The sequence below is a fragment of the Medicago sativa genome, chromosome 5 (assembly GCF_051527215.1).
Source record: "Medicago sativa cultivar Bolivia chromosome 5, Bolivia_mono, whole genome shotgun sequence".
NCBI lineage: Eukaryota > Viridiplantae > Streptophyta > Magnoliopsida > Fabales > Fabaceae > Medicago > Medicago sativa.
This window is the reverse complement of record NC_140753.1, coordinates 17,859,901-17,880,977: the sequence shown is the minus strand read 5'-3', so window position 1 is coordinate 17,880,977 and position 21,077 is coordinate 17,859,901. Positions and strand designations below refer to the sequence as shown.

The 21,077-nt window shown below is 35.6% G+C and overlaps 2 protein-coding genes, 1 long non-coding RNA gene and 1 pseudogene across 3 annotated transcripts; 2 read left to right on the top strand and 2 right to left on the bottom strand.

Annotated features, from left to right (window-relative positions):
* Window positions 1–719: 719 nt before the first annotated feature.
* Window positions 720–8,660, bottom strand: LOC146920682 (uncharacterized). The gene is made up of 3 exons (XM_085711194.1): window positions 8,112–8,660; window positions 4,565–4,766; window positions 720–1,069 (listed from the first exon to the last, which is right to left on the bottom strand). The coding sequence occupies exons 1-3, from the start codon at window positions 8,658–8,660 to the stop codon at window positions 720–722; spliced, it is 1,101 nt and encodes a 366-aa protein (XP_085567320.1).
* A 3,693-nt stretch (window positions 8,661–12,353) lies between these two features.
* Window positions 12,354–13,466, top strand: LOC146920681 (small ribosomal subunit protein uS3x-like). The gene is made up of 4 exons (XM_085714115.1): window positions 12,354–12,505; window positions 12,594–12,741; window positions 12,821–13,179; window positions 13,272–13,466. The coding sequence occupies exons 1-4, from the start codon at window positions 12,476–12,478 to the stop codon at window positions 13,452–13,454; spliced, it is 720 nt and encodes a 239-aa protein (XP_085570241.1). The 5' UTR covers window positions 12,354–12,475; the 3' UTR covers window positions 13,455–13,466.
* A 1,794-nt stretch (window positions 13,467–15,260) lies between these two features.
* LOC146920680 (uncharacterized) lies at window positions 15,261–15,856 on the top strand. The gene is made up of 2 exons (XR_015010730.1): window positions 15,261–15,395; window positions 15,633–15,856. It is a non-coding gene; the product is annotated as an uncharacterized LOC146920680 (long non-coding RNA).
* Window positions 15,857–18,598: 2,742 nt separating this feature from the next.
* On the bottom strand, window positions 18,599–19,381 carry LOC146920679 (uncharacterized; annotated as a pseudogene).
* Between the last annotated feature and the right edge of the window lie 1,696 nt (window positions 19,382–21,077).

Genomic DNA, 21,077 nt, shown 5'->3' with positions numbered 1-21,077 from the left:
GACGGAATGTGGGACATAATGTAATTATTTGTTTTTTAACACATCTTTGTTTCCGTCCCAAGGTTGCGACATAATACTTATATTCCGTCCCAACGCTGTGACGGAGTTCGGGACAATATGGAATTAATGTAAATCTGATTTATTTTTTAAAATATCTTTTGGGACAGAATTATATAAAATATTCTGTCACAAATAAATTATAAGCAATTTTTAATATTCTCCCAAAAATTTAATATATATTTATATTATGCACATTAACTTGTGTCTATCATCAAGTTCCATACTTGATACTACAAATCATTAGTAAACATAAATTGTTTCATCATTATCTTAGCACTTAACCATCCAAATAACAACAAATATCAAACTTTTTCTCAACACCCAAAATGGTTAAAGTTCTAATAACTAGAAAGTGCCTACAAAATATGAAACATTTTCCTTCATTCCTAAACCATCTGATAGGTGTGTGTGTGAATTGATGAATAAAACAGTGAAATATTATGAAAACTGATATGAGGAATAATCTGTAATTGTATTACTGGAAGAACAATTACAAGGCTAGTAATATGAATAAGACAAAATAACAAACTGATAGTGTTAGCTATCAGCCCCAAGCACGCAGTGCTCCCCAAGAAATCACTAAGAAATGACCCCACACAAATAACATAAATGATAGGATGATTATTCTCTCTGACATCTTCCCTTAAATAGGCACACTCTCATGCACCTCTTGTAGCCACGTCATCCTTCTTTCTTTTCCTTGTGTATACTTTCCAAGTCTTATGATTTAGAACATAATCAAGGCCCACAACTTCAGTAGTCTCATTGTTAGCACCTCTTCTATCAATACCTCCTTCCTTCAAAACATCCTTGTCCTCAAGGATAAATTCTGGAAACTGGCCATGCAAGACATCATCATCTTCCCAAGTCACATCATCTACAGACTTATGCTTCCACTGAATCAAACTTTGTGGAACTGTTACCCCTTCCCTCACAGTTACTCTAGAACCCAACACTCTTTCAGGATAGTGATCATCTTCTACAGCCAACTCTAATTCCTTAGGAAGATCTCCTTGCACATCAAAATCTCCTACAACCTTCTTGAGCAAAGATACGTGAAAAACTGGGTGTATCTTTGATTGATCAGGCAACTTCAATTTGTAGGCCACCTCTCCTACTTTTGCAATTATCTGAAAAGGACCATAGAAGCGAGCAGCAAGCTTCTGGTTGATTCTCTTAATCACAGAATGTTGTCTATGTGGTCTCAACTTGAGGAAAACCCATTCTTAAACTTCAAACTTAACATCCATTCTCTTCATGTCAGCATATTTCTTCATCTGTTGTTGAGCTCTTAACAAACGCGCTTTCAGTTGCGACAAAGCTTCGTCTCTTTCATTCAATTCTAAAGCAACAACTGCTACTTTAGTTTCATTGCTCAAAAACCTCCGCAGATTAGGAGCCTGTCGTCCATAGACCACCTCAAAAGGAGTTCTTCCAATAGAGATGTGATAGGTGGTATTATACCAGAATTCTGCCCAGGGTATCCAATGTGACCAAGACTTGGGCTGTTCAGAAGCAAAGCACCTCAAATAGCTCTCTAAACACCGATTGAGGACCTCAGTTTGTCCATCTGACTCCGAATGATAAGAAGAGCTCATATTCAGCTTAGTACCTTGTAGTTTGAACAGCTCTCTCCAAAAATGGCTGATAAAAATAGGGTCTCTATCACTGATGATAGATTGTGGAATTCCATGCAACCTCACAATTTCTTTGATGAATACTTCTGCAACTGACTTGGCAGTATAAGGGTGTTTCAATAAGATGAAATGGCCATATTTGGACAGCCTGTCCACTACTACCAACACAGCATCAAATCCTTTAGATTTAGGCAAACCAGTAATGAAGTCTAAGGACACATCTTCCCATACAACATTTGGAATGGGTAAAGGTTGTAAGAAGCCTCCAGGAGTAGTTGCTGCATACTTTTGTCTCTGACATACCTCACAAGCTCTCACAAAATCCCTGACCCTCTTCTGCATTCCTATCCAATAAACGTTCTCTGCTAGCCTCCTGTAGGTTCTTAAGAAGCCAGAGTGACCACCAGATGGTGTGTTGTGAAATTCTTCGAGCAGTAATGGAATGGAAGGTGAAGTAGGTGAAATAACCAATCTCCCTTGATAAAATAAGACACCTTGCTTTACTTCATATCCACCTTTAATTTCCTGCTGATTCTGCACCTCTGTCATTATTTTCTGAATAGCAGGATCTTTAGCCACTTCTTCCAACAACTGTTTCCCACCCAACCACGTAGGATATGAGATTAAGGATTTTAAATCCACATCACCATGACATCTAGATAAGGCATCCGCAGCTTTATTCTCTAACCCGGGTTTATACTTTACCTCAAATTGATATCCCAAAAGTTTAGCCAGCCAACATTGCTGGTCAGGTGATGTCACCCTTTGTTGCAGAAAATGCTTGAGACTTTTGTGATCAGTATGCACAGTAAAAGCTTTCCCCAACAGATAATGCCTCCAATGTTGGATACAAAGAACAAGAGCCATCAACTCTTTCTCATACACAGATTTTGACAGGTTCCCAGCAGATAAAGCCTTGCTAAAATAAGCCACCGGCTGTTTGTTTTGCATCAGCACTGCTCCAATACCCCTACCAGCTGCATCACACTCAATTTCAAAAGGTAAGGAAAAATTTGGTAGCATCAACACTGGGGGTGAGGTCATGATGTGTTTCAGTCTGTTAAAAGCTTCAGCAGCCGTAGAACTCCAAGAGAAACCATCGTTTTTTGTCAATTCAGTAAGAGGTTTGGCTATCTTTCCATAATCTTTTACAAATTTTCTATAATACCCAGTAAGGCCCAGGAAACCTCGAACCCCTTTCACATTCTTAGGTTCAGGCCAATCAAGAATACACTGTATTTTTTCGGGGTCTACTGCAACTCCCTTCCCCGAAATGACATGCCCCAAGTAATCAACTTCAGCACATCCAAACTTACACTTGGACAAATTTGCAACAAAACAATTGGAAAACAGTACAGTTAACACTTGATTCAGATGGCTTTGGTGTTCAGCTAAATCTTTACTATAAATTAAGATGTCATCAAAAAATACTAGAACAAATTTCCTTAGGAAGGGTCTAAAAATATCGTTCATGGTTGATTGAAAAGTGGCTGGTGCATTCATTAATCCAAAAGGCATAACAAGATACTCATAATGTCCATTGTGGGTTCTAAAAGCAGTTTTGTGTATATCATTTTCATGGACTCGAATCTGATGGTATCCAGATTTTAGGTCAATTTTAGAAAATATAGTAGCCCCATACAACTCATCAAGCAATTCATCAACAACAGGTATAGGATACTTATCTGGAATTGTAGCCTTATTTAAAGCTCTGTAGTCAACACACATCCTCCAGCTTTTGTCCTTCTTCTTGACCAAAATAACCGGGCTAGAGTAAGCACTCATACTAGGACGAATAACCCCTGTTGCTAAGAGTTCAACAACCTGCTTTTCAATTTCTTCTTTCTGGTGGTGAGGATACTTGTAAGGCTCACATTGATCGGTCCCTGGCCTGGAAATAGCTTAATTTGATGAACTTGTGTTCTCTCTGGTGGAAGTTGAATTTGATCTACAAAAACTTCTGGAAACTGTTCTAAGATTGAACTTAAATCTTCCTGAGCTACATCTTTATTCTTCTTAGCTCTTCCTCCCTGTGAACACCCCCAATCCAATCCTCTTCTATGTTGTTTATCTTCTAAGAAGGTATTGAGAAAGCTTTGTGGTTCCTGCTTCACCCCTTGACCTTGCAGTTTCACCATTTGACCTTCAACCCAAAATTGCATAGTCAGCAGCTTCCAATCCATTACAACTTCCCCCAATGTACTCAACCAGGACACCCCTAACACTACATCAATTCCTCCCAATTAAAATACCAACGCATCCACCGATACTTCAATCGATCCCAACCTCATTTGAATTCCTTTGCACGCTCCTTTTGTTGTGACTTTGTGTCCATCACCTAACTTTATTTTTCTGGATGCTATGGGAGTCACCGTAAGACCCAAAGCAGTGGTAATCTCCGTAGAAATAAAGTTATGGCTAGCCCCGCTGTCAATCAGAGCCAATACCCCAACATTTTTTTACCATGCCTTCAATTTTCATTGTTCTGTATTCCCCCATGGTACCCAGCACCCCCATGGAGTTGCATTCAATCTCTATTTCTTCATCGCTTCCAGCTCCTTCCATTTCCAGCGCTACAATCTCTCCTTCTTTGTTCAAGGTTTCTCCCTCTCCCAAGATCAACACTCTCATCACACGTTCAGCCATCTCTTTGTTGTGGATGCTTCGAATTCCCTTCCATTTCTCTGTAGATCCAGAATTTTCACCATTCTTTGCAGTAGAAGACAGAGAGGCCGTTGAATTTGAGTTAGATCCCGTCAAACCCGTTTTCTGAACCGGGTTGGTCCAACTCCTATTTCCAGATCGGGTCGTGTCCTGGTAACTTGACCCGCTCCGATTCCTCATTTGTGACCCGGCCCAATCATTACGGCCCACTCTCTCATTCGTTCCTTTCCTTCCATTGGGTTTGTCATCGTCGTCTTCCTGCTTCAACTCATCTTCAACGTCCTTCGCCATACGCATCATCTGCATCCTGCTCTGAGGATTTAGTGTACGCACCCTTCTCCGGATCTGGGGTTGCAACCCACTCATGAAGTATCCCAAATACTGTTCTTCAGGAAGCTTCCCCACCTGTAACATCCGAGTAATTTGTCTCATTTTTTTATTCGGGAAATCTACTTTTCTTAGTCAGTTTCGAGGACGAAACTATTTTAGGTGGGTAGAATGTAAGATCCCGGTATTTTATCATATTTTTTTTATTCTAAATTATTTTATCTTAATTTGATTTTAAAATAATTTACCTTTGTGATTCATTGAGTGATAATAATATTTTGTATTTTTCTTTCAAATTATATAGCCAAAATTCATTATACTAATTATTAAATAGTGTGATTAGTAACCCTAATATTATGGAGTATTATTCAAGGGATTTTGACTTGGTTTCATGGCACATGCACCACGTACAACTAGCAGGTTATACCACCTCTTAGATCACCGTCATTATAGAAATTCCCAAACCCACTCTTAGGTTTTTAATTTATTAAAGTATTAAATGTAGGAACCAAGTGAAACATAAGGCAATACATTATAGTGGTTGGCGTGAGAGAAAATAGGAAAATCAATTTCAACTTCTCTTCTTAGTTACTTGGTCAGTTCTACCTTCCACACTACATATTCGGTTCCATCTTTTTAGAAAGAAAGAAAACATTGTAACCTCCTTTCCTAGTACGTGATCAATTGCACTTCACATTCCTTAAGCCTAGTGCACTCTTTTAGGAAGGAAGTTAGTGGGAGGGTTATTTCACTATTAATAACAATCGGTTACCTCCTTTATTCCATTCATTCACCACTTTACTGAGAAAATAGAGAGAAATTTAGAGAGAGAGGGATAGAAACATAGAGACTTGAAGGAGAAAGAAAAGAGAACCAATTACTGACATTAAAAGAACATCCATTAGACTTCAAGTAAGCATATTTTTCCCTCTTACATTTTTTTGTCTCATTATTAATTATTGTTAGAAATCAATTGTCTTTTATGAAAATCCAAAAGTGGTTTACTCGTTGGAAACAATTTTTGAAGTATACCTTAAATTTTTTAACTACTGTAATTTAAGACAAATTCTATGTCATAGATCCTCATTCAGAATCGGTCTACTTTAAGCCATAGATTTATAGCCTGCTTGCAATTATTAGAGATATTAAGTTTCTAAAAATATGAAATTGGTTAGGACTTGAATTACCGCAACTATTTTGTTGAAATTAAATATGAAAATCTGAACAGTACTCAATTACCAAAGCTAGCATTTTGATTTTTAAATATTCTATTTATTGTTGTTTTCAAGTTTAAATCATAATGAAATGAATTTCAAGTGTTACCAGTATTTTCATTCTGATTTAATCATGTTATTCTAATTACTTAATAAATTTCATTGATAATTGATTATAAAGTTTTACTTCTGCAACTAGTCTCAGATATACCAGTTATGTTTACATCACGTAATCATGCTTATTTACTAGTTAAAAGGTACTGTTTTGGATAGGAAAATTATTAGGTGGGGGTTGTAAATTATACCTTAACCAAAGTCAAGCCTTCGGTAAGAATTAGGAGCAAGAGAAATTGGAAACTAAGTTAATCTCTCAAATTTTGGGTCGTTACAGTTGGTATCAGAGCAGTTCGATCTAGTTCGGACTGTGGGGTTGTAGGTAGTTGAGTGAGTCTTTTAGTGCTGGTCATGTCCTCGGAAGTCTTCAAGAGATGTTGTGTGTTTCTATACACCACTCGAACCTTGTTAGTATGTTTCTTGATTGAAACATATTGCTCTTTAAGCATAAATGCGTAAATCTCGATATCGTTGTTAATAAGTCTAGTCGATTCCCTGAGATAACAATATCTAGAATTTATCTTCAGTATCAGTTTCGAGGACGAAACTATTTTAGGTGGGTAGAATGTAACATCCGAGTAATTTGTCTCATTTTTTTATTCGGGAAATCTACTTTTCTTAGTCAGTTTCGAGGACGAAACTATTTTAGGTGGGTAGAATGTAAGATCCCGGTATTTTATCATATTTTTTTTATTCTAAATTATTTTATCTTAATTTGATTTTAAAATAATTTACCTTTGTGATTCATTGAGTGATAATAATATTTTGTATTTTTCTTTCAAATTATATAGCCAAAATTCATTATACTAATTATTAAATAGTGTGATTAGTAACCCTAATATTATGGAGTATTATTCAAGGGATTTTGACTTGGTTTCATGGCACATGCACCACGTACAACTAGCAGGTTATACCACCTCTTAGATCACCGTCATTATAGAAATTCCCAAACCCACTCTTAGGTTTTTAATTTATTAAAGTATTAAATGTAGGAACCAAGTGAAACATAAGGCAATACATTATAGTGGTTGGCGTGAGAGAAAATAGGAAAATCAATTTCAACTTCTCTTCTTAGTTACTTGGTCAGTTCTACCTTCCACACTACATATTCGGTTCCATCTTTTTAGAAAGAAAGAAAACATTGTAACCTCCTTTCCTAGTACGTGATCAATTGCACTTCACATTCCTTAAGCCTAGTGCACTCTTTTAGGAAGGAAGTTAGTGGGAGGGTTATTTCACTATTAATAACAATCGGTTACCTCCTTTATTCCATTCATTCACCACTTTACTGAGAAAATAGAGAGAAATTTAGAGAGAGAGGGATAGAAACATAGAGACTTGAAGGAGAAAGAAAAGAGAACCAATTACTGACATTAAAAGAACATCCATTAGACTTCAAGTAAGCATATTTTTCCCTCTTACATTTTTTTGTCTCATTATTAATTATTGTTAGAAATCAATTGTCTTTTATGAAAATCCAAAAGTGGTTTACTCGTTGGAAACAATTTTTGAAGTATACCTTAAATTTTTTAACTACTGTAATTTAAGACAAATTCTATGTCATAGATCCTCATTCAGAATCGGTCTACTTTAAGCCATAGATTTATAGCCTGCTTGCAATTATTAGAGATATTAAGTTTCTAAAAATATGAAATTGGTTAGGACTTGAATTACCGCAACTATTTTGTTGAAATTAAATATGAAAATCTGAACAGTACTCAATTACCAAAGCTAGCATTTTGATTTTTAAATATTCTATTTATTGTTGTTTTCAAGTTTAAATCATAATGAAATGAATTTCAAGTGTTACCAGTATTTTCATTCTGATTTAATCATGTTATTCTAATTACTTAATAAATTTCATTGATAATTGATTATAAAGTTTTACTTCTGCAACTAGTCTCAGATATACCAGTTATGTTTACATCACGTAATCATGCTTATTTACTAGTTAAAAGGTACTGTTTTGGATAGGAAAATTATTAGGTGGGGGTTGTAAATTATACCTTAACCAAAGTCAAGCCTTCGGTAAGAATTAGGAGCAAGAGAAATTGGAAACTAAGTTAATCTCTCAAATTTTGGGTCGTTACACCACCTGAGACGAGAGTAACTCAAACGCTTCCACATACTCTTCCACGCCTCTTTTCTGACGTAAGGTGGACAATTCTTCGAACGGATTCTCTAATCGACGACCGCCATAACGAGCGATCAGTGCTTTCTTTAATTTCTCCCAAGATAAGTCATCCTCTGTTTCCATCAACAGATTAAACCAATGAATTGTTGTTCCTTCCATGCTAAGACGTGCAAGTTTTACGCGCATCTCCTCCGACGTCTTCTGTACGTCAAAGTAGATCTCAACTCTAGTAATCCATCCTACAGGATCGTCTCCTTCAAACACCGGTAACTTAACCTTCTTTCCGGAAAGTCGCAATTCCTGAAATTGGTTGGCGGAAGATTCACTAGTCTGAGTAAACTCTGGTGATGGTCGCTTCTCTAGCTGCTTGCTTAATTCACTCAACACAACGCTTTGTTGTTGCATTGTAACACTCTGTAATTGATCTTCCAGTAATAAAGCTGACTTCATCTCACCCATCTCTGCTTCTAGGGCATCAACTCTTTCTCCCATCTTAGGCTTTGGTGGCATCTACAGCTCCGGTGCGGTAGTGATTTTGATCCGGTAGGTCAAACCAATTGATAGGTGTGTGTGTGAATTGATGAATAAAACAGTGAAATATTATGAAAACTAATATGAGGAATAATCTGTAATTGTATTACTGGAAGAACAATTACAAGGCTAGTAATATGAATAAGACAAAATAACAAACTGATAGTGTTAGCTATCAGCCCCAAGCACGCAGTGCTCCCTAAGAAATCGCTAAGAAATGACCCCACACAAATAACAGAAATGATAGGATGATTATTCTCTCTGACATCTTCCCTTAAACAGGCACACTCTCATGCACCTCTTGTAGCCACGCCATCCTTCTTTCTTTTCCTTGTGTATACTTTCCAAGTCTTATGATTTAGCCCATAATCAAGGCCCACAACTTCAGTAGTCTCATTGTTAGCACCTCTTCTATCACCATCAATATTACTGTTCCACATCAGCACCAACGTTTGCATTGCTTCCACGAGTAGCATTATCAGTAGAGTGATCATCTTCATCTAAATCCATTAAATCCAAATCTATATTTGCATGTTTAGCAAATGCGGCAATCATTTTGTTATGATGAGCCATAATGGAATTGATTGTTTGTAGTTGCTCTGCAATTGTTTTCCTTAATCGCACCTCAACCTCTCTATACCACGAGCAATATCAGTATAATTTGAATATTTATTGGATTTAGATGATGAGCCACAGGTATGCATGCTTCCATCCAAACCAAGCCCATATACTCCACCCTTTGCATTTCTTCCTCCAACAACTTCAATTATTAGTGTATCATAATCAATAGGCTTGGGTTAAGTGCCACTCTCATCATTACCAGCCTCTGAAGGATGAGGTTGAGAAAGAAAGGAAATTACAAACCTGAAATTGCAAAGAACTGTGAAGGAGAGAGCGATTTAGACCGATTGAACTGAGAAAGAGAAAGCAACTGGACTGAGAAGCAGAGAGCGACTGAACGAGAGAGAGTGAGAGATGGAATTTAGGGAGGGTTATGGGTCATCATCTTCAGATGGAAAGAGAGAGCTTTGTACTGAGAGAGAGCTTTGAGAGAGAGAGAGAGAGAGAGCGATTTAAGGATCATTTTTTTTGTTTTTTTTTTTGTTACAGATGGATTGGGTTTCTGGAGATGGATCATCTCCTGCTCACACCTTCTGTTGTTTGTCCTACCTCAAATCCAATGGTTGACCAACCATATAGAAAAATGTAATCTAGAAGAGAGAGAAACACAATATAAATCTAACGGATGAAGTTGGCGCTGAACATACTATTGGAGACAATTCTGATGATATATTTTTATTCATCTTTATCTTATTTTTGAGGAAAAATAATAAATAATATTAAAAATGATAAAAAATAACAATAATAGTGGCGCCAATTTACCCACCCACATTATTCACCAAAAAAATATTCCCTCCAACAATCCCAACTAAATTTTTGGATTAAAATAAACCAAGTTGTGACGGAAATAAGAATTCCGTCCCAAATTTGTGATAAAAATATTAGTTCCATCCCAAATTTGCGACATAAATATTAATCCGTCCCCAAAATATATATAAATTAAAAAAAATATTTGTAAAACAAAAGCGTCGCAAATTCCATCCCGATATAATTAATTTGGGACAAAAATAAAATTCTACCACGACTTTCCGTCTCAATTTGACTGTTTTCTTTTAGTGACCACTTATGAATTTATGGGAATATTGAAATACTTCATCCAAAATATTAAAGGATTTAATGGTTTAGGGCTCAGACAAACTTCAGCTCATGAAGGCATGCTGTATGCAGCCCAGAATGGAATAATTATGTTCATAAATGCTACGAGGGAGGCTAATCCTTATCTACTGTCAGTCACAGGCAACAGTGGTAGAAGCATATTTTGGTATGCAATTCTGAATAGCAAAAGATACATGTTCCAACTAATATATTTTCTCAATGGATTGGATAAGGAGATGATTGGATATCACACAAAATCGTTTGATAATAATCTGTTGCACATGTCAGCACTGTTAGTTCCTTCATCTAATCGCGTTGGCAGATGGGGTACTGCTAGTTGAAAGTATATTCTTAATTTCGATGGTTTAAGGTCACTCGTCTCATCTCTCTATTCTTCACAAACCTTCAAAAATATTGTTGAAAGTATATTCTTAATTTCGCTATTTCATGAACATATGTGTGGTGTGTGTCGTCTATAATCTCTCTATAATTTTACAATCCAACATTAATGTGAAATCAATGCAGGCGGTGGAGGAAGTTGTGCATCCCATGTGCAAGGAAGCCAAAAATGGGAATGACAAGAAGCCTTATGAGGTATTCGTTGAAAGCCACAGAGAAATTGATAAAAGACACGGCTAGTTGTTATATAGTTGTGGCTTCTTTGGTCCTTACTATCATGTTTGCCGCAACCTTTACTATCCCAGATGGAAACAATCAAACTGGGACACCCATCTCCCTGGCTGAAAATATATTTAAGATGTTTCTCTTAGCAGATGCAATATCTATCATGGCTTCCGCCATGTCAGTCTTGTTTTTCATTTCGATTCTCACATCACGTTGTGGTGCAATAGATTTCCTCAAGGTATTTCCTTTGAAGTTAGTAGTCGGCCTTGTTCTAGGACCGATCTTGTCCCGTGACAGTGTTCCAGTTATCATTTTCATAGTATCTCAGCTACTTTTCATCAATGATATTTTATATTTTCATAGTATCTCAGCTACGTTTCATCAATTATATTTTATATTTTACAATGAAAAATCCCATAAGTTCTATTTAATAAAGGGAAAATATATGTCAGAAAAAATATTTCAGCAAAAGAATAATATGAGTAATCATTGACACTATGGCCAGTGAATAATGTTTTGTAATATTTCCTTCTATTAGTTCCTAAACGATATATCATGTATAATAACCACGTGTTTCATATTTTCTCATATACTATTTGATGGCGTATTTCGCAAGTGTACGAAATCGTTCAAGTAGTAAATTTAAATCGGTAAGACCGAGTGTCGAACTCGACACTACTACAAAATATAGATTTTACATCACTGGTGTTTAAGTTTTCACATCAGCACAAAACAAATCTGAAGGGAAAGATACACACTATGAGTTTTTACATCAGTTGACATAAGCATCTGATGGGAATTCTTGATAGCATATAACATTTACATCAGTGGATAATTGAAATGAGGGGAAAAACACGCGGTGGCATTTTTGCAATTTTAATGAACTTTGTATTTTACATCAGTGAAGAGAAGCACCTGAGGGAAAAACAATTTGCCACTATTTTCCTTTTGCCTCTCTCACAAAACACACAAATCTCAGATCTGTTTTTTTCCTCTCCCCTCAAACACTCACTCACCGTTTCACAGCTCGTTTTCCCTATCACCTCTCACACTCGCCGTCGTTTTCCCTCTCACCTCTCAGACTCACCGTCTTTTCACCCCTCACCATTTTAACAGTGTCGTTGATTTCCTTCTTTCACAGAACTCTCGCCATCGTCGTTCTCGGCATCAACGGAAGTTAAACCGCGGTAAGATTTATCAGATTTTCTAGGTTTTGATTTTTCTCTCTTTAGTTAGGTTTTGATTCAAATCAAAACCTAGAAAAACCATTCTCAACACACCATCTATTTGCTTCAGATCTGAACTACACATGGATTCTATTTGTGTTCTACGATCTAAGTTTTGCTTGCCCCTAGAAAAACCATTTCTTCAAAACTAGGGTTTCAGTTTCAGTATTCATTCACTATCTGTGTGCGTGCGTGTGTTGTTGCCGCCCCATAGCTAAATCTGCAAACATGGCTACCCAAATGAGCAAAAAGCGAAAGGTTTGTTCTCAGATTCGTTAATCTTAATCCATTAGTAGTGATTTCTTAATTCTTAATTTGATATTTAATTTGATTTGTGGTGTTGCAGTTCGTCGCTGACGGAGTTTTCTTCGCTGAATTGAATGAGGTTTTGACCAGAGAGCTTGTTGAAGATGGATATTCCGGTGTTGAGGTTAGGGTTACTCCCATACGCACTGAAATCATCATCAGAGCTACTCGTACCCAAGCTATTCTCGGTTAGTGGTTTAATCAAATTATTTATTTATTTTTAATCTGATTTAAATGGTTGAATCTGATTTATGAATTTATGATTAGGTGAAAAGAGTAGGAGGATCAGAGAGCTAACCTCAGTAGTCCAGAAAAGATTTAAGTTTCCTGAGAACAGTGTTGAACTGTATGCCGAGAAAGTTAACAACAGGGGACTTTGTGCCATTGCACAAGCTGAGTCTTTTCGTTACAAGCTTCTCGGTGGTCTTGCTGTTCGCAGAGCCTGTTACGGTGTCTTAAGGTTTGTTATGGAAAGTGGTGCTAAGGGCTGTGAGGTTATTGTCAGTGTAAAATTGAGGGCTCAGAGAGCTAAATCAATGAAATTTAAGGACGGGTATATGATCTCGTCCGGACAACCTGTTAAGGATTACATTGACTCTGCTGTTAGACATGTTCTTCTTAGACAGGTTAGTTTATGATCCAACAGCCTTATTGGTCGTTCGTTCATATGGTTTGTTATGGATTTATGTTGCTAATGATTATGTCATTTATGTTGTAGGGTGTTCTTGGTATTAAGGTAAAGATTATGCTTGACTGGGATCCTAAAGGAAAGCAAGGTCCTAAAACTCCCCTACCTGATATTGTTACCATTCACACTCCAAAGGAGGAGGAAGAGTACATCAGGCCTGCTGCTGTTGTTGCAAATGATATCGAGGTCCCTGTCCTAGTCCCTGTTGTTTGAGAATGTTTTGAGTGTATGATTTGACATTTTTGTTACATTTAGTGTTCTCTGTCCGACTTTGTAGTTTTCGGTTCAATGTTTAAGTCCCTGTGGTGCTTTTTTGGGTATTGTTTTCCTGATCTTGTCTTTTATATGATTAATATCACTAATCTTCAATGTTCTTACTTTGATACCATTGAAGTGGATTTTAGTTGCAACATGATGTTTTACGATGAGTGTTTTTTATTGTCATTATGATATCTTCTTGTTATGGTTCTGTAATTGGTTTGAGTAATTGGCCAAGTAATTTTCTTAACTTTCATGATTGTCTAGTTCATCTGATTAAGGCATAATTGATTTAATTAAGGCATCATTTTTTGAGTAAACCGGGTGAGGATAGGGACTAAGAATTAAGAATTTGTGGTGACAAAAACTCCAACTCAAGTTGCTAGCCATGCCCAAAAATACTTTAACCACCAAAATGTGAAAGATATGGAAAAGAAGGAGAAAAAAAGAAAAAGTATTCACGACACAACCTTAAACAAGAATGACACATTGGTCACTAATGTATTTTAATCCAACAATTTCAACTCTACATTGTTGCTGGTATGAATCAGAACTTATTTATGTGAAATTTGATTATTGATTTTTGTAACTTTTATTTGGAACTGTTCACTAATGTATTTTATTTGGTATTTTTGGTTATGTTGATTTCTTTTTCTTCTCAATTAATTGCTTTGTTCGATGCTAGCTAAATGTATGTATCACACCTACTTAGTTAGTTGATGCAATACTTTTGCAAGCATGGCTAAGAATATTGTTGTGGCTAAGAATAAGTATGTAAGAATCTTTACTAAAAGTGATGGTAGTACGTAGTTCTGGTGTTGGTGCCGTAGTTATTTTTCAATTTTGTCATTGACTTTTTCCGGTTACCGTGTTAGTGGTACACAGTATCCATTGAATAGATATCTATCTGTGTTGGTTATTATGTTGAAATATACAAGTCCGTGGTTATTTTGTGTAATATTTTTATTAATTGATTGAAGGTTGATCTCCCGAACTCAATAGCTGCATCGATCTCCCTCAATCGGTCACTTGATCTTCCGAACTCTCTCTCAATCTCACTACTCTCAAAATCTCACTAACTCACTCAGGTATTAGCCTTAATTTTACCTTGTTTGTTTTTACTAAATGTGAATGGTTCGATTTATTTACTGTGATTTAGTGATGTAGTGAATTTATTTTTTGACTTATTAAGGAAATGGATAAAGAAAATGAGTTGTTATAGGTTTGACTTAGTTTTCTTCTTTTACTTTGACTTGTTTATACTATATGTATTTTCAAAGATAGTCATATCCTTGTTGTTATTAATTAATTATATTAACCTATTGTACTCATTGTAGGTATTCAATGATCCAACATCATTAATAGAAGAAGCGTTATATGATTTATATGGTATGTTTCAAAGCCAATTTGAGAATTTGACGTTTGTTGAGATATTAGAATTTTGAATGAACTTGTAGTTTGCTACTTAATGCCTAGTGGTTTGGGTGTATTCATGTTTTTCTTTCCTATATTGGGTATTATGATTTACTTATGTTGGACTTTGAAATGATTTTCATGAACTTATTTATGTAGTATTTGCGTTTGTGCACGTCTAAATATCTATAATCCATTTGGTCATTTTGGAAACTTGGTTGACTATCTCATAAAGCCAAGAGAAGGACAATTGAACATGTTAATTCACACCTTCTCTAGCATAACATCTTCCCTTTACTTTTTAGTATAGTGATGCTTATATCTTACATTTGCTCGTTGAGAGAGTTTTCTTCACTGAATTGAATCTGGAGTTGGTTTTTACAAGAGAGCTTGCCGAGGATGGTTATTCTGGTGTTGAGTTTATGGTTGCCCGAATGCACACTGAAATCATGATCAAGGCTACTCGCACCCAAGTTGCTGTTGGTAAGTGATTTCATCAATCTTTGAATTTTAACTATCGTTGGTGGAATCTAATTTGTGATTATGATTTTATTTATTTTTGTTTCATTTTGGGTTTTTTCTTTTATGATATATGAATTTTTTTTATATGGATATACGATTTTGATTTGTGATATACCAATTTTTTTATTTATTTTGAGTTTGATCATATTATATATTATAACTATTTTGTGTTGTATTTTGGGTTTTTGTGATGTATAGGTGTGATGGGAAGAAGGATTAGTGAGCTGATCTCTGTCATACAGAACCACAAATGAATGTAGTGTGTACTTCCCATTGTTTGATAAAAATGTTCCATGGCTTATGTATTCATATATGCATATGTACTTTTTTATATATAGAATTTTGATGTGGCTAGTTTTGAGTATTGATGATGTAAAAATATCAAATTAGAATGACTAATATAACTTCCTGGTTGGCATTAATATCCATATTTCTTTTCATATTTTTAATATTAAAGAAAAGAACACGGTTAGAAGCATAATATTTTTTTAAAAAAAATATATATATTTCACATCAGTGGGTTTTATGACTAATGTGAAATATAGATATTTAACTTCAGTGTCTATCTTATAACTGATGTGAAAACTCAATTTTTAAATTTCAAAGTCCGTCTATTCCAACAGTGGAAGAGGAACTGATGTAGAAATCAAGATTTTACATCAGTCGAAACCTGATGTGAAAGGATGTGGACTTACCACATCACGTCACTTTACATCGGTTGCAAACTGATGTGAAAAATAATTTCCAACTGATGTAAAAAATCATTTCTGTAGTAGTGCGAGGATCGCGTTATACTATTGAATTGTATTTATAACTTAATCGAACAAAAGGTTACGTGATTTGTTTTATCGCAATATTGAAAATTGAGCAAAGTAAATATGGTTCAAATTTAATAAGAGAAAAGTGTTGGGGATGAGTTTTACCGGATGACTATTTCATGTTAACAACCTAATTCACTATTGAATCGACTCATCTAATTGCTACCGAATCCTCTATAAAATTCGTGCCTAATTCCTTAGTGACAGAAACGTTAATTCTAAAATAAACACCTAATTCCTTAGTGAGTTTTAAGATCAGAATTAAGCATGAATGAACAAGGATTCTCGAATGATTCCAAGGGTTTGCATCTATTCCTAGATTACAAAGGCAAGGATTTCTTATCTCAAAGCGTTTATAAATTCCACTTCCGTTTCACAATATAAACCGTAAATCAATTTAAAGGTGATCAATCAATAAAAGCATTAAGAACAGAGATAAGAAAAGCAATTCAATGAGTTTTATCAATAATAAAAACTAGGTCATATGACAATCATGTTCATCTAGGTTACTCATCCCCAACAATGGAGGGTTTAGTTACACATAGCAATTAAACAAGAGAAAGGGATAAAAGAAAGATTACAAGAACAATTCAGGAATGATTCTTGCTCAAAATCTCCTCCAGTGTTGCTCTAGATCTCTCCTTATGTGTTTCTATGCCTTTTGATCTCCAAAAACGTGAACCCTTAATTCAGGAACGCACTTTTCTATAAATAGGCCACTCAAAATCGGCTCCCGAGCCAATAAAATCGGCCACCGATGTGAAAAAACGCGTCCTGCCGAATGTGAAATCGGCGCCCGATTTGCTAAATCGGTGGCCGATTTTATCAGAAGTATTTTGGCTCAAACTGCAGCAACAATCGGTGGCCGATTTGTCCAAATCGGTGGCCGATTTCCAGTTTTTGAAAACTTCAATTTCTTCTCCTTTTGTAGCTTGTAACTCCATGAATTGCAATGAATATGACCAAAATGATATAAAAATGCCTAAGAAAAACTAAGATGACAGAGTGTCATCACAACCCCAAACTTGCATCGTTACTTGTCCTCAAGGAACCAACTTAAAATGAAAAATGACAGAAAAGTAACACTTACCCCACCAAGGGTCATGTCAAAAGTTCACTCCTTTGTTAGCAATTGATGAGCTAACTTGCTTGGCAACACATCCAATCCACAACTTCTCGCAACAATATTGAAACAAGGTTCACACAGTCGACATGCAAACTACTATATTACCAAGACTTGAAAAGTTTCTAAGCATCAATCAAAGTCAGCATCATGCACACACTTGTAAGGACTTTTTCGGTTATAACGGGGCTTAGGTTCGAGGTGGGATAATTTGGAAAGTAGGCTTAAGAAAAATGACTTGGAGTTAAGCATCATCCTACGGTTCTAAAAATTGAAAAACAAAGTTTATACCACAACAATTTTCAGGGACTAGAGATCATCAACATTAAATAAAAACAACTGATCACTTGTTGCCATTATGCATTCATTCATTTTTTTTTGAGCTGAATTTTTGACGTTCCAGCTTATTTTCGACATGCTTTTTTGCAATTTTTTTTTTATAAGACAACACAAGATGATCTTCAATTCTCTAGTACCCCTACCCCAAACTTAGAGTGTTGCTAGTTCCATGAGCAACCCCAAACTTGAATTTTTTATAACATTGAAACACAAACTATGCCTAACTCAAACAAAATTATTGGGATAATCCTATGGTCTCTAGGCTTGTAATGTGGTTCGTCACCGAAACAAGGGGTCTAATCCTAATGGCTCAACTTGGCTTAAACAAAGGAATAATTCAATATAAACTCAGGTTGGCTTCAAAGGCTCAAGGTACAAGCAATTTGCCTTAGTGTGCACACAATATAACCAATCAATAGCAGAGAAAAATCGAAAGCCCTAGAAATAGCATTCACATGGAAACACTCATATTTGTAAAAATTGAAAAATAAAATTTGGCTATGACCTTACAAGTTGAGGTTTCTGGAAGTTGTGGCTACCTAAGCATTCCTTCCGGCCGTACACTTCCCATTGAAAGATCCAATCAAGCAACCACCTCCTTTGAACTTTTGACAAACCATTGGCGGAATCTTTGTTACTAAACTGGTACATTTCAAGAAAAGTGAATTCATTAATAATAAACAAACGCAGATGCATTACAAAATAGGGGAACAAATCCATAAGCACCAAGACACTACTCAAGTTTGACTCAAATACAACTGAAGCAAAGTACAGAAGCAAATAACTGACATAACAAAAAAAAATACTAGAAAATTGCTTACTGACGTGGGTTGCCTCCCACGAAGCGTTTTTTTAATGTCATTAGCTTGACGCATCAACCACTGTTAAGGTGGCATATATGATACATAGAACACATCATCCTTCTTCTTCCTTTTGTTGGGTAAGAACTCCATGAACGTGAGCAATAGATGATGTTGCTTCCATATCATTTTCAAGTGGAGAACAATGAACAAGGCATAAATGGCATCTAGGACTTCATCAATCTCTTCCTTTTTCCCTGCCTTGTTGCTAAAAAAAATTGGAGAAATGTTTTGTTGAGGAATTTTTGGTTGGACACCTAAATCTCTCCAAAGTTGGGACTTTTGAGTTTCCTTACCAACAAGACCATCCTTAATGTTTACCGACTCCCCCTCATCTTCTTTCTTTTCCACAACACTGAATTTATCTTCAATCTTCAGCTTCTCAAACTCAACGACTTGCTCAAATAACCTTTCACATTGACTCTCAAATCTTTCAATTGAACCTTGATTATTATTCATGAATTCAATCAAAATATTCTTGATGTGAAATTTCCTGTCATATGATTCGTTGGGAAGAATTTGAATAGGTAGCATTTGCTCCTAATTAATTTTTTCCATGAGAAACTCATCTTGTGCTTCCAAAACCAATAGATCTTCACCTTCTGGTGGTGGGACACAACAATCAAAAGTGTCACTCTTATGCCCTTCTATACAAAAATCAAATCTATGAGGTAAAAACCGAAGAAGGTCCTTTTCAAATGTATCTCTCAGGATCTGCCCCTCCAATATACGACATTGTGCAGTTAGAAGACAAGTTTCAGTTGCTTCCGAAAGTTGTAGAAGAAGATAATCATCAAATTCTTCCATACTATGCGGTGGTTAGTTATCTCAACGGAGAAGAAAAAAATCACTAGAACTCGACATTAGAAAACTTAACAAATAAAAATAAAATAAAAACAAAATTTATTGCAGAGCAAAAAATTTCAATTAAGCAAGAATAAAATTCAACAGTGATTTAGCACTCCCCGGCAACGGCGCCAAAAACTTGATGGCGTATTTCGCAAGTGTACGAAATCGTTCAAGTAGTAAATTTAAATCGGTAAGACCGAGTGTCGAACTCGAGGATCGCGTTATACTATTGAATTGTATTTATAACTTAATCGAACAAAAGGTTACGTGATTTGTTTTATCGCAATATTGAAAATTGAGCAAAGTAAATATGGTTCAAATTTAATAAGAGAAAAGTGTTGGGGATGAGTTTTACTGGATGACTATTTCATGCTAACAACCTAATTCGCTATTGAATCGACTCATCTAATTGCTACCGAATCCTCTATAAAATTCTGCCCTAATTCCTTAGTGACAGAAACGTTAATTCTAAAATAAACACCTAATTCCTTAATGAGTTTTAAGATCAGAATTAAGCATGAACGAACAAGGATTCTCGAATGATTCCAAGGGTTTGCATCTATTCCTAGATTACAAAGGCAAGGATTTCTTATCTCAAAGCGTTTATAAATTCCACTTCCGTTTCACAATATAAACCGTAAATCAATTTAAAGGTGATCAATCAATAAAAGCATTAAGAACAGAGATAAGAAAAGCAATTCAATGAGTTTCATCAATAATAAAAACTAGGTCATATGACAATCATGTTCATCTAGGTTACTCATCCCCAACATTGGAGGGTTTAGTTACACATAGCAATTAAACAAGAGAAAGGGATAAAAGAAAGATTACAAGAACAATTCAGGAATGATTCTTGCTCAAAATCTCCTCCAGTGTTGCTCTAGATCTCTCCTTATGTGTTTCTATGCCTTTTGATCTCCAAAAACGTGAACCCTTAATTCAGAAACGCACTTTTCTATAAATAGGCCACTCAAAATCGGCTCCTGAGCCCATAAAATCGGCCACCAATGTGAAAAAACGCGTCCTGCCGAATGTGAAATCGGCGCCCGATTTGCTAAATCGGTGGCCGATTTTATCAAAAGTATTTTGGCTCAAACTGCAGCAAAAATCGGTGGCCGATTTGTCCAAATCGGTGGCCGATTTTCAGTTTTTGAAAACTTCAATTTCTTCTCCTTTTGTAGCTTGTAACTCCATGAATTGCAATGAATATGACCAAAATGATATAAAAATGCCTAAGAAAAACTAAGATTACAGAGTGTCATCACTATTATGACTCTATCTCATTTTATTTGTGTTTAAAATTATGTGCAAGGGTTGTGAGTTGTGATCATTATGCCATAAATAAGATGAGTACAATATGACCGAATGAATCTTTGCAATTTAATTTAATGAAGCAGCACATATAGAACCTTACAAGTATTATGGAATCAATTCATATGAAGGAACATAAAAGGTAGCTAGTACGAAAGGTCTAGTTATTATTCATCCTTCTTGTTTATAGCGATTTTTTGTTAGTTATCTTCCCTTAATTATTGAATCAACAGACACATGCATATTCCATTTCTCTAACCATTTTAGTGACTCTCCTTTGATGACATAATTTTTCTTTTATTGGTACCATAACATTACCACCACCATTAAAATCAACCTTATC

Coding starts and splice junctions, on each gene's coding strand:
- LOC146920682 (XM_085711194.1), bottom strand. CDS start 8,660: ATGCCACCAAAGCCTAAGATGGGAGAAAGAGTTGATGCCCTAGAAGCA. Junction 4,767..8,111: donor TTGAGTTACTCTCGTCTCAG/GTGGTGTAACGA, acceptor CGGATGTTACAG/GTGGGGAAGCTTCCTGAAGA. Junction 1,070..4,564: donor AACGAATGAGAGAGTGGGCC/GTAATGATTGGG, acceptor ATGTGCAAGGAG/ATCTTCCTAAGGAATTAGAG.
- LOC146920681 (XM_085714115.1), top strand. CDS start 12,476: ATGGCTACCCAAATGAGCAAAAAGCGAAAG. Junction 12,742..12,820: donor TCGTACCCAAGCTATTCTCG/GTTAGTGGTTTA, acceptor ATTTATGATTAG/GTGAAAAGAGTAGGAGGATC. Junction 13,180..13,271: donor GACATGTTCTTCTTAGACAG/GTTAGTTTATGA, acceptor TTTATGTTGTAG/GGTGTTCTTGGTATTAAGGT.